At 51.7% G+C, this 21,722-nt stretch overlaps 1 protein-coding gene across 5 annotated transcripts in view; it reads right to left on the bottom strand.

The window, feature by feature from the left end:
* CNTFR (ciliary neurotrophic factor receptor) overlaps window positions 1-21,722 on the bottom strand; it is a 203,419-nt gene that overhangs the window by 77,628 nt on the left and 104,069 nt on the right. For all 5 annotated transcript variants that reach the window (XM_051804628.1, XM_051804630.1, XM_051804631.1 and 2 more), the window contains one exon: window positions 7,660-7,744. In XM_051804628.1, the coding sequence (XP_051660588.1) occupies window positions 7,660-7,744 (85 nt within the window). The remainder of the gene's footprint in view (window positions 1-7,659; window positions 7,745-21,722) is intronic.

The raw sequence follows: 21,722 nt of genomic DNA on the forward strand, positions 1-21,722 counted from the left end.
CAACCAGACTTGTACAACAAAAGCATGCGGCTCTTTTGCAATGGCCCCTGCATATCTCCAAACTTTGGTAACTTGCAAAAAGCAAGTCTTCAAAGCCCTGAACCATCAAGCTGTGTTTCCTCTTGTCTAAATGACACACCCTCTATTTTTCTTTCAGTTCTTCTACTCTCTTCCCCACTTGTACTTCAAGAACATCTCACCTCCTGCACTTTGCACAACAGGACATCAGTCATCAGTCTCATGCTGACCTGTGGCTCTTTTCCAAACCCAGACCCCAGGTGAGAGCTGTGAGATCTCCACTCCCTGTCTGAGAGGCATGAGCTGTGCTCCTACATGTCCCAGCAAGGCAGGCCACACTGCTCCATGCACCAGCAAATTTCTGTGGTGAAAAATTAACAGACACTGCATTGGAAATCAACCCTCTTGATTTCCCACCTCCCAAGAGGGAGAAGCAAGCCTGGGATGTGCTCCTATGGGGCTGTTCTGCATTGCTGACTGGACCCCCAGGGAATGCTGGGCTCTGGAACCTGTGGAGTGATGAGGCAGTGGGCAAGGAAACACAGGCACTAAAAATAGGCTGTTTGCGGTAGGGGCTGACCACATTTATTAGCAAGCTTGTGCTCTGGCTGACCACAAGGTCAGCTGCCGAGAGCTTGGCCATAATTCACTCTGTGTCTGGGCAGGAAATCTACTTGAGCTCAGAGGGATGTCCAGTAATAGAAAAAGTTGTTCCAGGACCTGGGGCTATTTTTGCTGTTTTCTTTCATTTTGCAGACAGGGAAGCTTTTGGGAGATGCATCCTGTGCTGGGAGGGAAAAAAAAAAAAAAAGCCAGGTGCTCGGGGACAGATGGAGGGGTAGAAAAGAAAAGGGGAGCATGCAGATGTTTGTGCCTGTTTGGGTCTGGGGTTGTTCTTCTTAGACAGACTCACCTTCACCATGTAGGGCAGGGAAGCAGTAGGGGAAGATCAGAGCAGCAAGGGGAATCCCAGACCTTGATGGGCTCTTAAACACCCTAACAGCATGCAGCAGAACTTAATGGGTTGCAGCAGGGGTGTCACTGCAGGTGGGGTGGGTTGCTGTCTCTGCTGCTTCCCTGCAGCTGTGAGTTGGCAGGGAAGATGGGGAGGCAGTGGGAAAACCATCACAGTAATGAACGCTCAGGGATGGAGATGATGGACCTTCCTTGGAAAGGCATCAGAGGGCAACTTGAACTACAGCCAGGTCGCACCTCTGGCCAGCATGGGGATGGGCCAGCAGATTGGCCCCCAGCAGATGCAGCAATCCCATTAGGACAATGCTGATCCCCAGTGGATGGCCACAAGCCTGGGCTAGGCTTAGCTGTAAGCAGCAATGAGCAAGGCAAAGGAGGCAAAGAGCAGATGCCTGCCCTTGAACGGCAGCCTTCAGAATGATTTAAGCAGGCTCTGCTGAATGGGACTGCAGTTTGGAGCGAGGCTGGTATTTTCAGCCAGCTGGATAATGAGAACATCCAGAGTTATAACAGGAAGGATTAAAAAATGTAATTGCTAATGGGGAATTAATTGTTAATGGGGAATCATCATTGCAGGAGGGTGTTCCCAGTGTGGCCCCGCAGGGATCTGTTCTTGGCCAATTGCTAATCACTCGTCTTATCAATTATCTTGAAGGCAACATAAAACTGTTGCTGGCAAAGTTTGCTGGTGACACAAAAGCTGATGTATATAATGGAAAGGATGAATCCGTCACACACAGAGCTCTGGAGTAGTTAAAATACGAGCCCTCCCTCGGCAAGAGCATGTGTTTTACGCAGCCAAACACAAGTCCATTCATCTGCAGTGGAGGAATGTAGGTCAGACTCACAGAATGTAGGATGGTGTCCTGGGGAGGACAACGCTGATAAGGCCTTGGCAGGAGCCACCCGGAGATGAAGTGCCAGTGCACTGTGCTGAGAGCAAAACTTGGCCAGAGACACAAGCAGGTGTCACGGGAGGTGGGAAGGTGCTGTGCAATAAGAAGACAGAGCTTTTTCCTGTACTGGCTCCAGCCTGAGCCTGAAAGGAGGCTTTGTGGGAAGCAGGCACCATCTCCAGCCTCCCAGCCGGCTGCTCAGTGCACAAAGGCAGTCTCTTTGACCTTGCCTTCCTGAGCAACTGCCTGTGCCCTGGCAATTACAAAAATTCCAGATCACTCTGTTGCACACGCACCTCGCCATGGGGAATGCATGGACAAACAAACAACAAATGACAGATGTTAGTCATGTCACTTAATGCATGACTGAAGGACACTGATAGTGCCATGAGGGAGAGGAGAGGAGAGAGGAGAGAAGAGAGCAAAGAGAGAAGAGAACCTTCTGAATATATGTTTGTAGACAGTATTCCTGCAGAGCCATCTTAGGTTGGATGCATATCTCCCCTGTGGGCACAAGATCAAACTTCAAGACCCAGGTACCTCATCACACCTCTTGAATCCAGGCACCTAAATTGAACTGCATTTGCATAACAACCAAAACCTACATAGATGTCTACAAACTAAACACACAGTCCTGTGTGAATGTCCAAACCATCTCCTGCACAGAAAATCCAGAGACCACCAACAAAAGCAAAGCAACCAGTTTAAGCATGCCAGGCAGATGGCATTCCCTGGCATGTGCTGAGTGATGTGGAGGAGGCAGAGTCCAGAAAGAGCTGGTCACATCCCTGTCAGCCTGCAATTGCCACACAGAGAAAGCTGGACAATGTGAGGAGGGGAGAGATGAACATATCTACAGCTGGTTTCCCTTCAAAAAGCCAATTTGCATGGCTTTGCTGTTCCTTTTGAAGGCTATTTACTGGTCCAGGCTTTGTCTTAGCTGAAATGTGGGCAGCATTTCTAACGAGGCACATGCAAACTGGAGCTCTCGGGAGGCTTTGCAGCAGAACTGAGTGGAAAAGATTAGTGTCAGGGCTTAAGAGAGCAAGAGAGAAGGGAAAGTAATGAAACAAAATCTCTCTTTTCCTCGGCTGAGGAATGATGGGGGCTAATTGCTTGTTGCTGCTGAGAAAGAGAGGAGATAGGAGCTTCTGCACCTATCAATAAATTAACCCAGGCATGTGGCATCTGAAATGCATTCATTTCCAGAGACTTTTATCTCTTTGTCTCCTCTCTTGGGCGAAAGCATAATTATTGTTTAAACATGAGTTAATTCAGCAAGGTGAGGATCAATAAAACAGAATTACTCCTCTTTTAAAAGCAAAGAAATCTCAATCTGGGACAGTTGTGAACATAACTCTGGCAGAGCTGATGGATGGGGAAGATGCCTAGGTCATGGCAGGAATCTGGGGAAACAGAGTTCTGTCTTTCCAGGACTCCTGTAGCCTTTGGGTCTAAGAGAAAAAGATGATTCCAACAGTAGGCAGGCATGGCATTCAGTAGAAAAGCTGAAATCACCCATGCCTCTACACTTTATAGCATGATGTGTGGTTAGGCATCTCCACTATGTACACACTTCCCATGTAAGGGCTTTGGTAAAGCTCCAGGGCTCATGCTGTGACCTCTTCCTTTCCTTTAAGGGTACCCAAGCCCTGTTAGGGAGAGGGACCCCTGCCAGCTTTGCTCTCACACAAAGGAGATCTTGGACAATCAAAGGTGTGAGTGTCACAGCAGGCAGCACTGCATTGGTGCTCTGCTGAGCTTTCCCCATCACCTTCCTCTATTCTGAAATAAATTGGCAGCAACTACTGCCTGGAGAACAAAACACAGGAAGGAAAACTGAGCTATCCACAATAATAGGAAGATGATTAGAGAGCTACAACACCTCTCCTATGAGGAAAGGCTGAGAAAATTGGTATAGTTTAGCCTGGAGAAGAGAAGGCTCTGGGATGACCTTACAGCACCTTCCAGTACCTAAATGGGCTACAAGAGATGTGGAAAAGTGACTTTTCACAAGGACATGTAGTGACAGCACAAGGGGTAATGGCTTTTAAGTGATGGAGGGTAGGTTTAGATTAGATATTAGGAAGAAGTTCATCACCTTGAAGGTGGTGAGGCCATGGCACAGGTTGCCCAGAGAAGCTGTGGATGCCCCACCCCTGGAAGTGTTCAAGGCCAGGTTGAATGGGGCTTTGAATAAACTGGTCTAGAGAAGGTGTCGCTGTCCATGGCAGGGGGGTTGGAACTTGATGATCTTTAAGGCCCCTTCCAACCTAAACCATTCTGTGATTCTGTGATTCTGTGTAGAGAATACTAGGTTCCCCCCTATGGTCTTCAGGCTGTTGTGCCTCCTCTGACGTCTCCCGTTCTTCCTGCAGCTCCTGTCCATCCCTCCATGCTGGCTGGATCTGTGTAGATGCGAACAGCTCTGCCCAGGGCAATGCCTGTCTCTGGAGGCAGCCTGGCCCAATCTGGCAGCCCCATCCAAAGCTGCTTATTCCTGCACTGGGGATGACACCCCTGGACCACTTGCTCTGTGAGTCTGGCAGGAGGGTCAAACAAACATATTCTGACAGCTAGTGCCTGTAAACCTCATCTCTTTTTATCCCGCTTCCAGCTTCACCCAGTGCATCACCTTTTCCTCAGCTGAACAAAGAGCCTGAGGTGGCTGTTCAGAACGACTTGGTGCCACTGGCCGGGCTGGTAAGGTTGTGTGTTTGATGGAGCAAGCAGTGATCCCACCCATGCCGAGCATGCCACAGGGGCCTGCCAGAGCCACCCAGTGTGAGGGGCTGAGTGGCATGGGGTGAGGGGTTTAGTGGCAATAGGATTAGCAGTGAGTGCAGGGTGCAGCTCCTGGCCAGTGGCAGCACCAGCGGCACCCGTGGTTCAACCCGGTTGCTCCAAAACACAGAACCAAAGACCCCTCAGTGGAGGTGGGATGGCAGCAATCCCGATTCAATGGTTTGAGCTGTTCTGGGCATAAAGACACGTGCCAAGAAATCAGAGATGTTTCTTCTGGGAGGTGGCACCCCCGCCCGCAGCCAGGCATTCTGTCCTATCCACATGCCCCCCCCCCAGTCAGGATAACACAAGGTACTGTGCCATGGGAGAGCCACTCAAGAACATTCTCTTTCACTGCCCCTCCTGTTGCCCTTCCCTGCAACAGGACACCCAAACTCCTTTGCCCGAGCCAGGACATTAGTGCCAGCCTCTGAGCAACCCTCTGGGGCTGCCCTGATGGATATTTCTGGTCTCCCACCACACAGTGCCCACCCCCCATGGGTAGCTGGACGTGGCAGTGCCCAGTGAGGTGGTGAAGGCAAAACCTTAGCAAGCTGCCATGGATGCAAAGCAAAGGAGCACTGCGACCCTTGGGAGGAAGTGTACCCCAAATCTGCTGACCTCTGAGTCCCTCCACTCCCTTCCACCAACACAGGGGATCATCCTGAGCTTCCACATCCTGGCCAGATGCACCCTTTGCTCTGCTGGCTTCAAGGAGAAGGACCAAAGACGAGCAGCAGAGGGGTTAATGCACAAGCAGCCTCACCTTCACCAAGCCTGATGCTGCTTTTATTAATTCATGTGGCACTTTGCAGGACGCTCCAGTAATCACCAGGGTGCACATGAGAGCCAGGAGCGGGTGGCCAGGCTCAAAGTGCTCGTGCTCACTTAACAGCTTGTCACATCCTCCTCACTCAAGTATTCAGTGCTAATGCATCTCTTAAAGTGCTTCATGAGCTATTAAAGTCGAACGTGCCTCAAGTGCATGATAAATGGACTTTATGCCAGCATCTTCCCCCTATTCCACCCAGTCCCTGCCACCAGTGGGATTAATGCATCCTTCCACCCCATTCCTGCTGTGCTTTTCCAGCCCGAGGGCCCTGCTGGTGGGAGATGAACCCTGGGGTTGGCTGGTGAGGAGAGGCTGCAGCACAGCAGGGGGTGAGCTCTGGGTGGGGGGCACAGAGCACAACCCTCGGGTCTCAAACGGGGGCAGACACTCCCCAGCTTGACCCGCATGTGTGCAGCCTCTCCAAGCCAGCCATGCTGGGATGGGCAGGAAACCTGCTGCTCCAAAGCCCCTGCCCAGAGCATCCCCTCAGTGTTGCAGAGAGGTGCCCAGGACGGACATGCAGTGCCTCTAGAGAACAGATTGAGGACAGACCTGGAAGTGCCCTACTAGCCTTCCTCTAGCCCTGTCTCCTTTTTATGTCCCTCAGAGCAGAGCACTCTCTCTGGCTCTTGCAGATGGGAAAAGCCCTGCCTCACTTTGCAAACCCCATTTGCAAAGCTCCCTTCCAGGCACAGGTAGGCAAGGGAAACAGGAGGGACACAAGGTCAGGGGAGGCTATGCTGCCAAATCTCTGAATCCTGCTGGATCACAGAGTAGAAGGTGACTGTCACTGCAGCTCTGTGCCAATATGCTGCTGTCAGTGGCAAAATGCATGACTCTGCTCAGCACTGGTGGGGAACAGCATTTGTTTCTGTCTAGACAAAAATTTTCCAGCATGTGTAACCCTAAAGTACCTGGCATTTCTGTGTTTTGTGCATCACTCTGTGTGGAGCTGTGGGCTGACTTCCCTGCAGCATAGCAGGAAGCAGCCTGGTGCATCCAAAGAATGCTCTGGTAGTCTTGGGTCTTTCAAAGCTTCCCAGGCAGCCGTCCTGCAAGCACAGCAGGGCCGAGCAGCTTTACTTCTCTGCAGGAAGCGTCACACCACCACAAGCAGCACACACAAGATCAGCACCCAAATGTTTTGAGCAGGAACTCTGGGAAGGGACTGGGGATGTTCCTGCAATACCAGCCAGCAAGCTCCCGCTGTGTCCAAAGAGTGGTGGTCCCCATGCAATAGAGAGGTGCTGCCAAGTCTCAGCTGCTTTGTGTCCAAGCTGGAAGCTTTTGGCAATGTAAACCTGCCCAGATGGATTTAGGGCAAGTCAGTGGGGCACTCTGGCTGGGTTCCTCGATTTCACAGAGCCCACAGATAAATAGATGTCTTTACCGGAGTTAATCAGCAAAATCCCCCTCTATCATCCACTAGAAGCAACTACAGACAGGCTGACTGCCAGGAAAAGCAGTACATTTTGGAAGTCCCCCATTTAGTCCCATTTTTGCAGGGCTGGACTCCACAGTGGAACCCAACCATCCCCCATAACCTTCCTGCTTCCTGCCTAGACTCATGATCATGTGGGGCCCTCCAGCTCCCAATGCTACCAGTGACTCCAAAATATAGTCTGTCTAAAGCCACAGCTAAGGTAGGCCCTGAATCCTCTGCCAACCTGGAGAGAAGTGAGCTAGTGGTGGGTGCAGATGTGTGGTGGCAATGGGGATCAAGTCACCCCAAGGAGGTGAGAGCAGGATGAGATCATGGTCATGGGGCAGGGCATCAGGGTTTGGGGCTGTCATGCTGATGCCTCTTCCCAACCGTTCATCCCTTCATGGGTGGGCTGTGCAGGGCAGTGCCCAGAAAAGGGTGGGGGAAGGTGTCCAAAGCAGTGCCCTGGCTGTAGGGTCACCATGGGACGCACAAGGGTGTGGGCAGGGAAAGAAGCACCAGCAGGTGCTGGGAAGATGCAGGATACCAAAACCCCACAGTGATGGGCTGGAGGAGACATGTGTCATGGAGAGGAGAAAAGTGGTATCATGCAGAAAAGTAGCATCAGGCAAACCTGGACGGTGCACCCAGCTTCCCACAGAAGAGAGGCTGAAGGAGAAGCATTCACATTTTTCAGGACCCGCAAGGTATGGGAGGTGCGAAGGACTCACCCGGCTGGCTGTGCCTCTGGGCGTACACCACCACCACCACCGCGGCGAGCACCATGCAGCAGGCTGACGGGACAGGATTAGCCATCTGTGGAAGCAAACACAGGCAGGAGCAGTCAGGGTTGGCCCCCAGGAGACTCCAGTGCTGAGAGCCCGTCCCTCCCGCACAGCCAAAGGATGTGATGGGACAGCAGGGAGACGGCCATAGAGCCAGACTTCACCTCGGCCACGGGGGAACTCGCTGCAAAATGAGGCATTTTGCTGGCACGTGTTTCATCATTCAATAGCCTGTGGCACTTCCATGGGAGCTGCCAGCACAGGCAGGTGCCTGGAGATGATGATATGCCTTGCACAAATGCTGTGCCTTCCTCATCTCATTTTCAGCATTTCTCTTAAGAAAGTCAAACCCTAGTGCTGGGCTCTCCTTGGCAGCTGCAGCATCATCTTAGGAGCCGACACTGCCTGCAAGAGGATAATTGAAGAGATGGGAGCACACCCAACTAGTTCACAGCAGCAGTTGGTGCTTAGGATGTCCAAGACGCAGATCTCAGCACAGGCAGCTGCTGCCACTCCAGTGTGGCCTGTTTTGGTGCTGCCCACCAGCCCGATGCAACAGCAGCTACACTTCTGGGCATGGCAGGGACAGCACAACCCTCTTCCATATCTTCAGAGTGACCAACAGATGTGGCATGCTGCCTCAGCCACCTCCTGTCAATATGGGCACAGTCATTTCCCACTTCTCTGGGCCAGAAGAGAGGCAGAAGCTACTCCATCCCAGTGAGCTGTGCCATGTCCCAGGGGATGCTGTGGTGGAGAGAGGTGTGGAGGAGGCGACAGCTAGGAAAGCAGGCAGTGAAGACATCCTCCTTGCACCAGCAAGTCCCCCCAGGATTGGGCAAATGGCAGCAACAACCACAAGATGTCCTGCACAGCCCTGCCAAGCTTGGAGATGCCCAAGCTCTCCTGTTCTTGCAGCCAGGGCTGGTAGAGGAGACCAGAGCTGGGAGGGAGCCGCTGGGGACAGCAGTGGGGATGCCAGCCCACCCGCCAGGATGTAAATAGCACCATGCATGAAAAGCAAATTACACCTTCAAAACCATTTAAACCTCTCTAATCTCCAGTGCCGTATCGGTAACATGCACAGGATTGTGGTTTAATCTAGAACATGAGTATGGGCTCATTAGCCAGATGGCATCCATTTAAACCTAAATAAAGGGGGAGCTGTATTGGCGAGAGAAAAAAAATCCACCAGAACATATTCGATTACCCAGCACTGTTGCAGGAGCCCAGATGGCCTCGGGTTCGCAGCAGGACATCGTGAGCCTTTGCAGGGCTGGAGGGGAAGGTAAGAGCAGCTGGGAGGAATATCATGAGCAGATTTTGGGGTGCAGCTGGACCAGCCTGACCTCAAATGCCTCTCAGGGGCAGGGATGCTGTGGGAGGTGGTGGGTCTGAGAGGGAGAGCCTGGAGACGGGCAGAGAAGGGACCCACTGCTGAATTTGCAGTGTTGGGTTTGGGCTGGGAGGAATGGCAGTGAGAGCCATTCCCAGTGTGCTGTAGCTGCACAGCACGGACATGCCAGCCACAGACCCTGCTCCCAACCCTCCTGAGTCACCTTGAGCAAATCACTCTCGTTGCCTCCCCCATGCCTCAGTTTCCCCACCTGTAAAACAGAGATAATGAAGGTGACCTTCTTCTGAAAGCTCTGGGCAAGGAGCACTAAGCGCTAATTACAACATCCTTATCATTCCCTCTGCTTCTTCTCTCCTGCTCCTCTTGTGCCTGCTCTCCACTCTGGCTGCTCCATGCGTCCCCCCAATGCCCATAGCATGGCTGCCCGACTGTCACCCTGTCTGTGCTCTGGCTGCATCACAAGTGGCAGCCTGGGGAGCAGGTGATAGCTGGAACCTGAGGCAGGTGGCAGTGCCACATCCTGGGGCACTGCTGGCATGTGGGGCCCTGAGCAGCTTGGGAGCTACCTGCAAATCAGGATCTGACTCCCTGTTTACTCCCAAATTTACTTCCTACTGAATATTTCATTCCTACAGCCCTGGAAGGCTGGTGGGTGGCACCAGAAATTGAAGCAGGTAAGAAACCAGGGGCCAGAGCCTCCCTTCACCACAGTCCAGGTGACTCCAGCTAGTGTAGCCACCCCATTTCTGGGGAGAGTGGCAATGACAGGAGGTAGGACAGACCCCCCAGCAACCAGCCTGTTCTTTGAAGAGCGTGAGATCTGCTTGATGTAGCCTTTGGTTTGGCTCAGTGCAAATACCATCACCAGCCATTATACTCTACCTCTTGGTCCTGCCAGGGAGCAAAGCCACCTAGTGCCCTCTCCTGCTGTTCCTCATCTTACTAGCTGTTAAAATAATTGCTGCTGCTCCTGCCTATGTGTTTGGCAGTCTCACCTAAGGCTGGACCAGTGCCGAGACAGGCACTGGCAAGGAATGTGGCAAGGAATGGTTCCTGTCCTGAAGCACTGATAATCTCCAGGGTGATGTTGTTTGGATACATGTAGGAAAGAGAGAGCAGAGGGACCTAGATGAGGTCCCTGGGGACTTTGTAGCACAGCCAGGACACAGGCAGAAACTTCCAGTGACGACACAGGGAGCCCACCGCTCAGCTGCTTTTACCCTGCAAAACCTCACTTCTTCTCAAGGATGAGCCCTGTGACAAAGCAGAAGCTGGAGCTATTTTAATATGAAAAATCTATCCAGAAAACCAACTTTTTCTCACTTGAATTGCAATTTTCCATGCAGTATTTGCTTTGTTTGACTGTTTTGCCCAAAGCCATGCTGATTTTTTTTTTTCAAGCACATAACAAAACCTTCACAATTTCTGCAGATGCTTCTAATGCAAATTTCCATTTGCTGTATTTGCTCATTTAACTGTTTCTCTAGCACAAGCCAGAATCCCAGCATGTGGGTGCATGGGCCAGTGAGCAGCAGCTCACCAGGTGTGCAGCTCCCTGGGCTGTGTCCCCACGCCAGCAGGGATCAGTTGAGAGGTGATGGAGGGGAACCACATTTATGACACAGCAAACTCAGCAGTGGGAAACTCAGTCTTTTGCGGAAAAGGAAGATTTTTCCCCTGTAATGAATAATTTCTTGTTTGTGGAGAGGAAAGAGAAGCCTGGGCAGGAGGAAGGGATGTGAGGGGGCACATGTGATATGGTGGACCAGCAGCTCTGGAGCTATCCTCCCTGTCCCCAGCTTCTTGTCTGGGGAGAGAGCAAATAGTTGATCTTTCCCTACCTTGTCCTCTACACCAAGGGTAATGAGGACATCAGTCATGGTCTCTCTTAGCAGAAGACAACTCAACATAGACATGAATATGGTCCCCTCCAGCAGCTCTCAGTCTAAACAAAACTTGTTTCCAGTTGCCTGTTCCCTGAGCCAGATCAGAACTGAAGGGGCGCAGCGATGTGACATTAAGTGCTGTTGTGTGATGGGGCGAGGACAGTCCCAAGGGGGGTAGCAAGAGTGAAGAGGATTGTTTACCCAGGGAAAAAGCTGGATGCCACTATCTGCTGAACAGTCCCAGTGTCCTCTTCTGAGCAGGCAGCGAGATGGATCCTTTTCAGCTCTGCTTTAGTATAATCTCCAAAGCCTTGGGGATGCTCACTGATAATGGGGTACCAATTGGCAGCTGGAAACAGCAGCTCCAGGGCAGGGCTATCCCTGGCTAGCGAGGGATGCAGCCTCCCACCACAACTCTCACCTGTCACTTTCAGCTCACTCTCAGCAATGACAAATAAATAAAACCTCACTCTGGAAGTGGGTGGCTCCCACAATAGAAAAGCGGTAGTTTCAAAACCTAATATTTCCATGACAAAGTCTTCTGTCAGGCAATTCCCCACTAGGTGCTGTTATAGGGACTGGCTCTGAAATGGTGAACTGAGAGAAAACAAACTCTGTTTAGCCATTTCCTTCCCCTGCAGCCTTGCCCAGAGCCTGGAACTCTGCAGGTACCTAGGGCAGACACTCTGCTGTGACTGTACAGCAGACAGCAACTGTTGATATCATGGTACAACCTCTACTGCAGACACCAGCTGTGGATGTCATGGTACCCCTGTACTGCAGACACTGACTGTAGCTGCTACAGCACACCTGTACTGCACACACCAACTACAAGCGCTCTGCTACACCTGTCCTGCAAACAGTGACTGCAGCACACCTGTACCAGAGATGCTGAGTGTGGTACTGTACACCTGTACTGCAGGTGCTGACTGTACACACTACAGTACAGCCCACCTATCCTGCAGGAGAGGCCACAATCTGCCTCTTCCAGAGGTGTGATGCTACACCTGTAATGCAGATGCTGACTGTAGGCATCACAGTGCCCCTGCACTGGATGCACTTGAAGCAGACACCTCCTGGGCCCCAGCATTATCAAAGGAGAAACACCCTTACCAAAGCCACCCTTGATTCCTCAGCCTAGCCCTTTGCCAGAGATCCTGACACAGCTTCCCCTGGCCCTGGGGATACAGGGTGCCTCCAGAGAGATGCCAGCCTTCCCAAAGGGCAGCCCATGATTCCAGGGTGAGCAGTGAAGCACCACAGCGGGCAGGACACCCGCCAGCCCCCATTCCCGAGGGATTGCACCACTCCTGGGCAGCACTGTGTGAAGGAGGGCAGCCCTGGGAGCAGTGCTTGAGCACCTGAAATTACTGAGTGCTGTCTCCTCCTTTCAGATCACCCCTGGCAGCAAGGCAATGGAAAGGAGAAGAAAAAGTAGTTGTCACTTAATGTCAGACACTTGCTAACAGCCCTGAAACCTTCTCGCCCTACAGTGCCCTGTCAGCATTAAACTCCACTTTGTGCTTAAGAGGAAGAGAGAAGAGAGGGGCTTTATCATCTCCTTAATACATGCTATCAGAAAGCCTTACCTGCAGAGACAGAATCCCTGCTGCCTGGAAAGCTTTCTTAAATCTAATTTAAACCCCCACTGCCAATAGAGCAATTAGCGCTGCCCTCCTGGTCCACAAGCACCACAGGGAGGATTGAGGCCAGCTGAAATTAATTCACTCATGGCTCTCATGGACTGTGACTTTCCTCCCTCCACCTTCTCCCTTTCTGGTAATGAAGGGGAGACCCCAAACAAGAGGATGCCCTGGAGGAAGGAGCCCCCCATGGCAAAGCTCCTCCATCACTGTGTCTCTGCCATCCCAGCACCCACTGGATCCCTGGGTGGCTGCACAGACCCTCCTGCCCTTGTGGTCTAAGTGAGGGACAAAAGGTGGAAGGATGGTCCTCACAAAATTTCCCAGCTGTTTTGGTGGAAGATGTGCCCCTGAAGGCAGCTGTAGACTTGCAGGGCTCTTGGCTCCAACATAGCCGCTGAAGCCTGGGGTTGCTCCACCTTCCCTGCATGTCACAGGTAGGGTGTCTTCAGTGAGAAAAGCAGTGAAAAAAGCTGCTCCCCATATTCATGAGAATGAAGAAAGCAGCTCCTCTGGAGGGAGCATCGGCCCAGATAAAATGAGAGCTACTTTGCAGGGGGTACTGCAGAATTTAGGAGCTCCAGGGGGAGCTGGGATGGTTTGGGTAGGAACAAGCAACTCATGAAATGGCTGAGGCTCCTTGGGAACCTGCCTGACTGGCAAGCTGGCACCCAGGACAGGTAGTTTCTTGCTCCCATGGATCACAGCAACATGTTCCCACCAGGGCAGGGAGCTGTGGAAAGGCCAGCAGGGTCCCAAGACTCCCAGCAGTGAGGTCTTCACCCTGCAGCTACAGGGGCTGGGGGATTTCTGCTCCAGGAGCAAGGTGGAGTCCTCTCCTCTCAAACCACACCTTGCAGCTCTTCAAACTGACCAGGAAGCCCTAAAGCAGCAAGACTGCAGTCCACCCCTGTCCCATGCTGGGTGCTATGATTCCTCTGCAGCCTAGGGACAGGCAGGAGCACAATGTCAGGAGAGCACTGGACAAGTACACTGATTGAAACCTCTCCAGTGACTCTGCCTACCAACAGCCCTCGGTGCCACATCCACTGTGGGGCCATGCTGCTGCTGCCCATCCCCTCTTCCCACTTGGAGCCTTGAAGGGGATGCTTCCAACAGCCCATACCTGTCCTCAAAACCCCCACCACCGTAATCAGTTTTATTTCAAGTAGAGGGCAGCAGTCCAAGACCAGCCATCTGCTCCAGCAGTGATAAAAGCCAACACAAAGAGCAGCATACTAATAAGCACCACACGTCTTCAAAACTGGCACCGTAAGAAAGCCCAGCAGGGCAGGAGGGGGCCTGAATCCCCAGGGCAGAGATTGCAGAGGAACATTGCCCCCGGACTCTTCCTCAGGGACACCAGTGCCACCTGGGCAGAAAGCTCAGCTGAGCTGCCACATCCAAGCCCACCTTCCACATCCCACATCCACACCTGGGCAGCCTCTGAGATGGAGGAAAGCCTGGACCAACAATAAGAAATGCAATTTTCCCCCCTCTTTTTACTCAACTTTCCTCTGCATTGAGCATTTCCCGACTCCCTGCAGAGAGAGATTGCAAGAATCAATTGGATCTTTGCTTCTATTAAAGAACTGCCAAAGACAGCGCTTTTTATCTGGAGTCTCTGTTAAAATGAGGACTTGAGCAGTGTCTTTCCATAGATGGTATGGAGTTGATGGTACCATGCCAGGGACGGACAGAAGAGATCAGACAGAGAAAGAAGGGAGATTGGAGATGGGAGATGCTTGTGGTTCTGGTGCTTCCCAGTGCTCCACTGCGGTCACCCAAAACAGGCTATTTGGGAGCAGATCCTGCTCATTCTGTCTCTCTAGGCTGTGATTACGATGGTTTGGAACTCTTGGCGTCACACTGAATTTCAGCACTTCAATTCCCAGTCTCCACCCACAAAAACAGACTATCAATGATGCAGAATAAAACAAAAAAACCCCCACAAAACCAAAACCAAACTCCCATACACTGAGCAAACAACCCCAATCAAACAACCCCAAATGCTTTAGGAAGGTCTTGCTTCCTCACTCCAGGTTCAGTTTGTGATATCCAGGCAAATGCTGGCAACAATTCCTATTTTTGTCTGCGGGGCTGCACTGTCCTTCAACCCATCCAGGATTTTGCTCACAACCCTGCTTTCTGTCTTGAGGAGATTCTGTGGCCAGGTTGCTTTATGAAATACCCAACACCCCTTAAGATGTAAAGCTCCAGGTCAGAAAAAAGCATCCTAGTGTTTAAATTCAGACTGAAGCATAGTCATGTGCCATCCAGAGCAAAACAAAGAGAAAAGGGAGGACAGAGCTTGTTGTCCAGACTTCCTCTGTCAGCTGGATGCCCATGGCAGAGCAGATATGGAGCAGCAAGGCATTTCCAAGCCTTGCCAAGCCTAAGGAGCCTGGTCTCTGCTAGTAGAGATTTTGGAGGGTATCTGGCTGCTGGAGCTTCAGTATCCTCCTCAACAGCACCAGGAAACACAAGTTTCACAGGGTCTTGCTTGAAACATGAAGACTGCATCCCTTATTAGCCCAAACCTGCTCCTCTAGAGGTCTGTGCTCTGCAGCACCCATGCAAGGGGCTGGACATCAGCATAGGCAGGTCCATGCTGGCTTGGTCCATGCTGGTTTGGCCCCCGTAAACCTTCTGGTGGTGAAGTCCCCAAGCCAGGGAGACCTACATCTTCTTCTTGAATCAACACACACAGGCAAGGACTGAGGCCACAGCTCTGCTACTCAGAAAGCAGGGCATGTTTGCTTTTTGCCAGCATGCTAAGACTGAACTGGACAGGGATGAGAGTCTGAAGTTGTGCTGCAGGGGCTCAGGGATGCCAGCAGGATTGGAGTGAGGAACGCTGGAAGAGACCTTGGCAGCCCGTCTTGTCCAGGGAGGGAATTAAGATACTGGCTTAGCAGCTGGGGCAGTAAGTGATGGAACATCCAGTTGTACAGAGCTTCTTGGGCATTTTAATTTTAGCTTGCTTCTTTTGTTTGGGCTTTTTTTCTTGGCACAGAGGAAGCCACTCCAATGACTCTGACGCTGCCCCTCCAGAGACGCCTCAGGATCGTGGAATCATAGAATCAATCGTTTAGGTTGGAAAAAGACCTCATTGAGTCCAACTGTGAACCTAACATTGCCAAGTCCACCACTAAACCATGTCCCTAAGTGCCACATTTACATGTCTTTTAAATACCTCCAGGGACAGTGACTGTGATTTGTTTTTGCTTTGCTTCATCTCTCCCCCCTGCCTGCAGTGCGAGTTGGCAGGAGGATGGAGTAGGCAGGAGCCAGGCAGCTTCCAAGGCCCAGGCAGGGCAGCAAACACTGCTGGAGGCAGGAAGGGGCTCAGGATGCTGAGGACTGTGTGTCTGTAATGGCTGTAAAGCTGCTGTGGGACAGGTGTGACAGTGAGGACATTTGTCCTCCACCTGCATATGGGCTTCCCCCTGCCTCCCTCCCCACTGTAAGAAATCTGCCCAAAACCTGAGCAGGGAAAAGCAGGCTGGAGTGAAACGCTGCCCACACTGCAGACAGATAGGGTTTGGTGCTCATTGCTTCACCCAGTTCCATACATTTTCTTCATCCCATTCACCCCATGAGGTCCCACAGGCACCCAGCATGCCTCGTGCAGCCTGCTGGAGACTGTCCTCAGACACCACAGCAGCACCCAGTTTTTTAAGTGGGCACTGGAAGGGGAAAGCTGAGGCATGGGTGGTGTCTATGTAATGCCCAGACATCAAGTGAAAAGGGTGGCACTGAAGGGAGGAACTAATCCTGCCCTTCGGTAGGGGCAGCCCAGCCAGTGATGCTGGAGGGGGCTTTCTGCTGCCAGTAGCCTCTTTGGTAGACACAGGGGTCTGCCCCAGAACTGAGCCTAAGACTGGTAGTAGGACTGGGGCACCTGTTCCTGCTTGCAAAATGGTAAAGCAGTGGGAAGGAAGCGATCCCTTTTTGTTCTGACCCCCTAAATGGCACTATTCATAGGCTAACCTTTACCACGTGGCAGCAGTTATCTCGCCATCACTGATGCCTCAGTTTGCAGCAGGACCTCACTGACCTCTGCCCCACTTTCCCCTCTCAGCTTGGCATTGCCTGGAATGGAGCTGGTAGAAGGGGAAAGCAGCCAAGAAACAGAAATCCAAGGTCTTTCCCCCAGCAGCATTTCTGAAATGGGCTGGGAGCACCCTGGGCTGCCACTGCTCACTGGCCTCCAACTGCTGCCTCTTTGAGGGGCTCTGGCTGCTGGAGCCTGGAGCCAGCAGAGCATCTGGGGTGAGCCCCAGGGGCCACTGAGGACACCTCTGAAACCCCGCGGAGACCCTCGCTCTCCCAGGGGTCCTATCCCAGACCCCGCCAGCGGCGGCTGCTGAGAGGGAGCAGAGGATGAGGAGGGAGAAAGAGCTGACCTGAGGAGCTGTGCTGAAATAAAAGTCAAGAAAGTCTCCCGCCCAAAACTACAGGAAAGTTTAATTACCAAGGACAAAACACCATCTGTTTGTGCTGACTGTGACCTCCCGCTGCCCCCGGGCTTTAACAGCTCTTAAATTAGCATGTTTGTTTGGGGGTATTAGCTGTCGGACATCAGGGAAGCAATTCCCATGGGGTAAGGAGTAGGATGGAGTGGCTGTACACTGAAACACGTGCCGGGGTGATGTGACAGGCTCAGCCGCGAAGGGGGAAACAAAATACCCCTTTGGAAACAAGGATTCCCTCTGAGCATGGCTCTTGTGAGCAGCAATGAGCTCTGGCAAGCCGAGCCTCACTGCATGTTGCCACTGGCAGGTGAGCTATGGTGTGAGACTGTATTTGGGTCTCAGCCTCCTTCCAAAAAAGAAAGCCAAGATGTACACTTGGAGGAAGATTTTGCTATGTAAAGCCAGCAGAATCAATTGAATATTCAATACAGGAGAAATTGGATTAAAATCCAATTTGTTTTCAGACCTGCAAGGGAGGAAAGATGCACACATTGGTACCAAGCCCTAAAACTGATTTAGTGATGTCAAACTGCACAGTTCCTTTCTTTGTTTTTTCTTTCCTATGGCTTATGGGATACAGTATCCAAGATGGACATACCATCATATTTCTACCTACCTACACTGGAAACAGTCTGAAACCAGCTTGGATATATAAGAGAAAAACAACTCACTTGTGAGAGGTCCCACTTTGCAAGACCCCAACAGTTTTTTTCTCCATCACCTGAGCTTTGCTCTCTGAGCTTTGCTCCACTCTCAAGCCCTGTGGCTGCCGCAGAGGAGGCTGGAGGCAAGGGTAGATGCTGCCAGTATTCCTCCTCCAAGGCACTTTTTCCACTAGTAAACTCTCAAAGCCAAGTGCTAAAAAGGAATGCAAGTAGCCTCTGTGATCTGCCATGAAGACTTGCATCGAAGGAGCACAGGTCCAGGTCTAAATTCATCCTGGGGCAAGTCTAGGACCTGTGGGTGTGGAGGTGGCCATGCTACCAGACTCCAGGACTAAGCAGGAGCGTGCTTGCTGCTCCTCCTGCTTGGCCCCACACTCTCTGCACTGCTGGGGCACATCACCCTGCTGTCCCAGCAGCCAGGCTCTCGTTGGACTCTCCAGGTTCTTCTTTCCTTCCAGTCCACAGAACCAGTGCCTATCTCCCACATCCCTAAGTTCCTCAGAAGTCAGCTCCTCTCCAACTCTGCACCACATTCATCTGCCTTAAAACTGTCAAGAATTTTTGTCCCTGAGCTCAAGAGCCAGCATTAAGCCTCACTCTGTGCATCTGCCTCCCCTTAGGGTCCCTCTCCCTCCCAATCCCTTCCACCCCTAAAATCACGCCACGACTTTGCTCCTTCTCACTTTTGCAGGCAAAGCAGCCAGTACATGAAGGATAACTTGACTTGGAAGTCCCCTTGCCCACCTACACCCCAGTGATCTCCAACCCGGGAGGCTGGTGTTCTTCAAACCTCCTGCCTGGAGCCTGTACTCATTCCTGCCCTCTCACGGGCCAGGCAGGAGGCAGGAACTAGGGTGCCACCCCTGCCCAGCCGGCTGCCTTCCACCAGGCATGGCAAGGCAGATGTGGACCACGTGTATGTTTTGTCTCAGGACCCTTCCTGCAAGCTCCAGCACTGAAGGAAGAAAAAAACCATCAGCCAAGAGTAGCCATGGAGTCCCTGGCAGCCTCTAGCCCCCTCCCAAACTCTGGCTCAAATCCATCCACTGGGGCAAGACTCAGTTTAGGGGACGGCTTGTTTTTTAATCAGAAAATATTCATCAGCATTTAAAAATAAAATAATAAAAAAGTGTCAACCAGCTGGGGCCGCGAAAGCTGGGGCGTTTTTGGCTCCTGACCGAGCACTTTGATAGAAAGGCTTTTTGGAAAATGCCGTAGAAAACATTTAATTTCTCCCAAGGCCTGCATATGGGGCTCATCACTCGCGCATATTGCACAGGAATATTCATGTGTGCTGGCCTCCTGCTACAGGATGACGAGGGTTCGCCGGTGCAGCATGCAAGAGGGGCTCCTTCTCTTCCCTTTTTTTTTTTTTTAACTTTGGAAGAGGAAAGCACAGTATTTCACTTTCAATCCCTGAATATTTGTCAACGGCAGAACAAAGGAAAAGCTGAGCCAGAGTCGGGTCTGCTCATACGCATCAGCTCGCTGCACTCACCACAGGGTAGAGACACAGATGAACAGCAAATGCAGGGAAACAGATTTCTGCCCCTGGTTTTGCTCCTTTCTGGTTGCCTGAGCCCATTGTGATGCTGCCAGGATGGAGAGTGGAAGCCCAGCATCCACCTCCCTGGCACAGCAAGAAGTTTCAGTTCAATTCCCAGTTCTCCACCCCAAGGACATGGATGTGGCTCATCCTGGTCCTGCTGCTCGGTAGATGCTTTATCTAATGCCCTTCTGCAGAACTCAAGAAGACTGAAAATACTCCACTGTGGCTGCAGAGCAGAGCCTGTACCAGCAAGGAGATGACTGCCATGGCTCATCTTCCACCAATGCTGCTGGCTCTCTCCCTTTCACCCTCAGCTTTTGGCTCAGCAGCATTTGTTTTTCTGCAACAAGGCAGTGAACTCTTTCAGACAGAGCCAACTGCACACTGAGCATCTTCTAGCCCTTTCACTGGGACGCTCACCTACAGCAAATGCTTCCTTCCTTCCCTTGAGCCTCCCTCCTTCTGTGAGACCCTACCTCTAACGTGCTCTAACCCTACCACCTCCCGCCCTGTAGCTTGCATACCTTCTTTAACCTTTCCTAAAGCATTTGTGCTCTCTTTCCCTAGCTCTGGCTGGACCCCTCATTCCTATCAAGCAGCTCTCTACAGCTCCAGCACCTCCCAGCACAGGGTGCACCAGCCCCTGCAGATTCTGACTGGAGCAGATCCTGACTCGCCCCCGAAAAGCTTCTTCCCAGTAGATGAAAACTCAGAGCACTACTTGAGAGAAACCTGGGCAAGGAGAGGGGATAGGAAAAGAAACCATCTGAGCCTACTATCTCTGTGGCTGAAGTGAAGTCAAAGACAGCTCAGTGCAGGGCTCAAACTGTCATTCTTAAACACACTCTTGAAAAGTATTAATAATAAAAAAACTCGATTGAATCTTCCAAACAGGAATCATGCCTAAATAACTGTGCACACTAATGTGCGCACACACACACATACTTTATTAATTTTCATATTTTTTGGCAACGTTTCCCAATTGGAGGGGAAATTTGATGCCAAGTATATGCTTAGGCAGGGTCTGCAAGATCCACTACGGAAAAAAATTAAATGGAAAAAAAAAAAGTCCTTAAACCACATCTGGAGAACTGTGCCTAGTTTTTGGGCCCTGGTACAAGATGGGCATTGCTGACCTTCAGCAAGTCCATGAAGGGCCATCAGTGTGGTGATGAGGCTGGGGCACGCAGGAATGAGGACAAATTGAGAAAAAGGGCTTGTGCAGCCTGAAGAAATTATGGTTTTGCGGGGATCAAACGGCAACCTGACAGCTCCTAGCTAGAGATTCCTGAGATGATGCAAACAGACTCTTTCCTCCATGGTGGAAAGATGAGTGACAACAGGCAGGAGCTGCAACAGGAGAGGTTCCGGCTTGCTGTGAGGAAGACATTTTCCTATGACAGTCACCTGCTAGAAGACAAACCCAAATAGGCTGTGGGGACCTAGAGGTTTTCAAAACCCAAATGGGCAAACTCAACTGGTCCCCTCTCAGTATTCACCCTGCCTAAGGCAGGAGGCTGGCAAGGTCACTTCTCACCTGGAAGGACGGGTGAACGTGCCATTGCTAAGAAAAATTAAATATGAAGAATTCCACCACAAATTCTGAGGGGAATGGCTCTGCTCAGTGCTCCTTTTGAACACGTTGGAAAGAAAAGTCTGACTGAACAAATCTGAACAGCTCTCTGCCTGGAGTGGGATGCAGACCATGGAGATGGACAGAGACCATGGGACTGCAACATACCAGGGCCAGATACTGTGCTCAGCTCATCCCCATCAGTGAAGACCAAGGAGATGGCTGTCTTCCCCTTTTCCAGATTTCCTTCTGTGGGGACCGACTCCAGTAAGTGATTAACGAGCGGCCAACCCCATCAGCACGCAGGCTGCGTGCATGGGCGCTTACATGTGTGCGCGCTGCTCCCCGAGACTTGGCGGGGAGGGGAGCTGGGGGGAAGAGCGCTGACAAGCAGATGATTAATTGAAATGCAAGCGGGAGGAAAAGTAATGTCCGCTAAGACTATCAGGCGGCGCGAGCATGGGAAAGAAACTTGGAGACGCCGTCTCCATCCCTGCTCCGCACGCATGGCGCCTCCCAGCTCCGAGCCGCTCGCCAGCCCCTTCCTGGCTTCTATTTTTGCAGGTGCAATTTCGTATTTGAAAATAACCATGCTGCACACGCACATATGTATTTTTCCCCGCCGTCCCCCGGCTCATTGCACACGGAAACAGCAGCGATGGGAGAGCAAACCTCCCAGTCTGCAGCGCACGGCGGCAATTAGACATGCAAGCAGCTCGTTAGCCCGCGCCCCGGGGTGAAGGTGCCCCCAGCCTGGGCTCCTCACACAACCTGCACCTTACAAGTGGCACAGGCTTGAAAAACACACAAAAAGTTACCAGTTTGTGCTTAAGTAATAAGAAGAAAAAAAAGGAGAAA

The sequence above is a fragment of the Manacus candei genome, unplaced genomic scaffold (assembly GCF_025592945.1).
Source record: "Manacus candei isolate 608988 ecotype Guabito, Panama unplaced genomic scaffold, ASM2559294v1 h1tg000061l, whole genome shotgun sequence".
NCBI lineage: Eukaryota > Metazoa > Chordata > Aves > Passeriformes > Pipridae > Manacus > Manacus candei.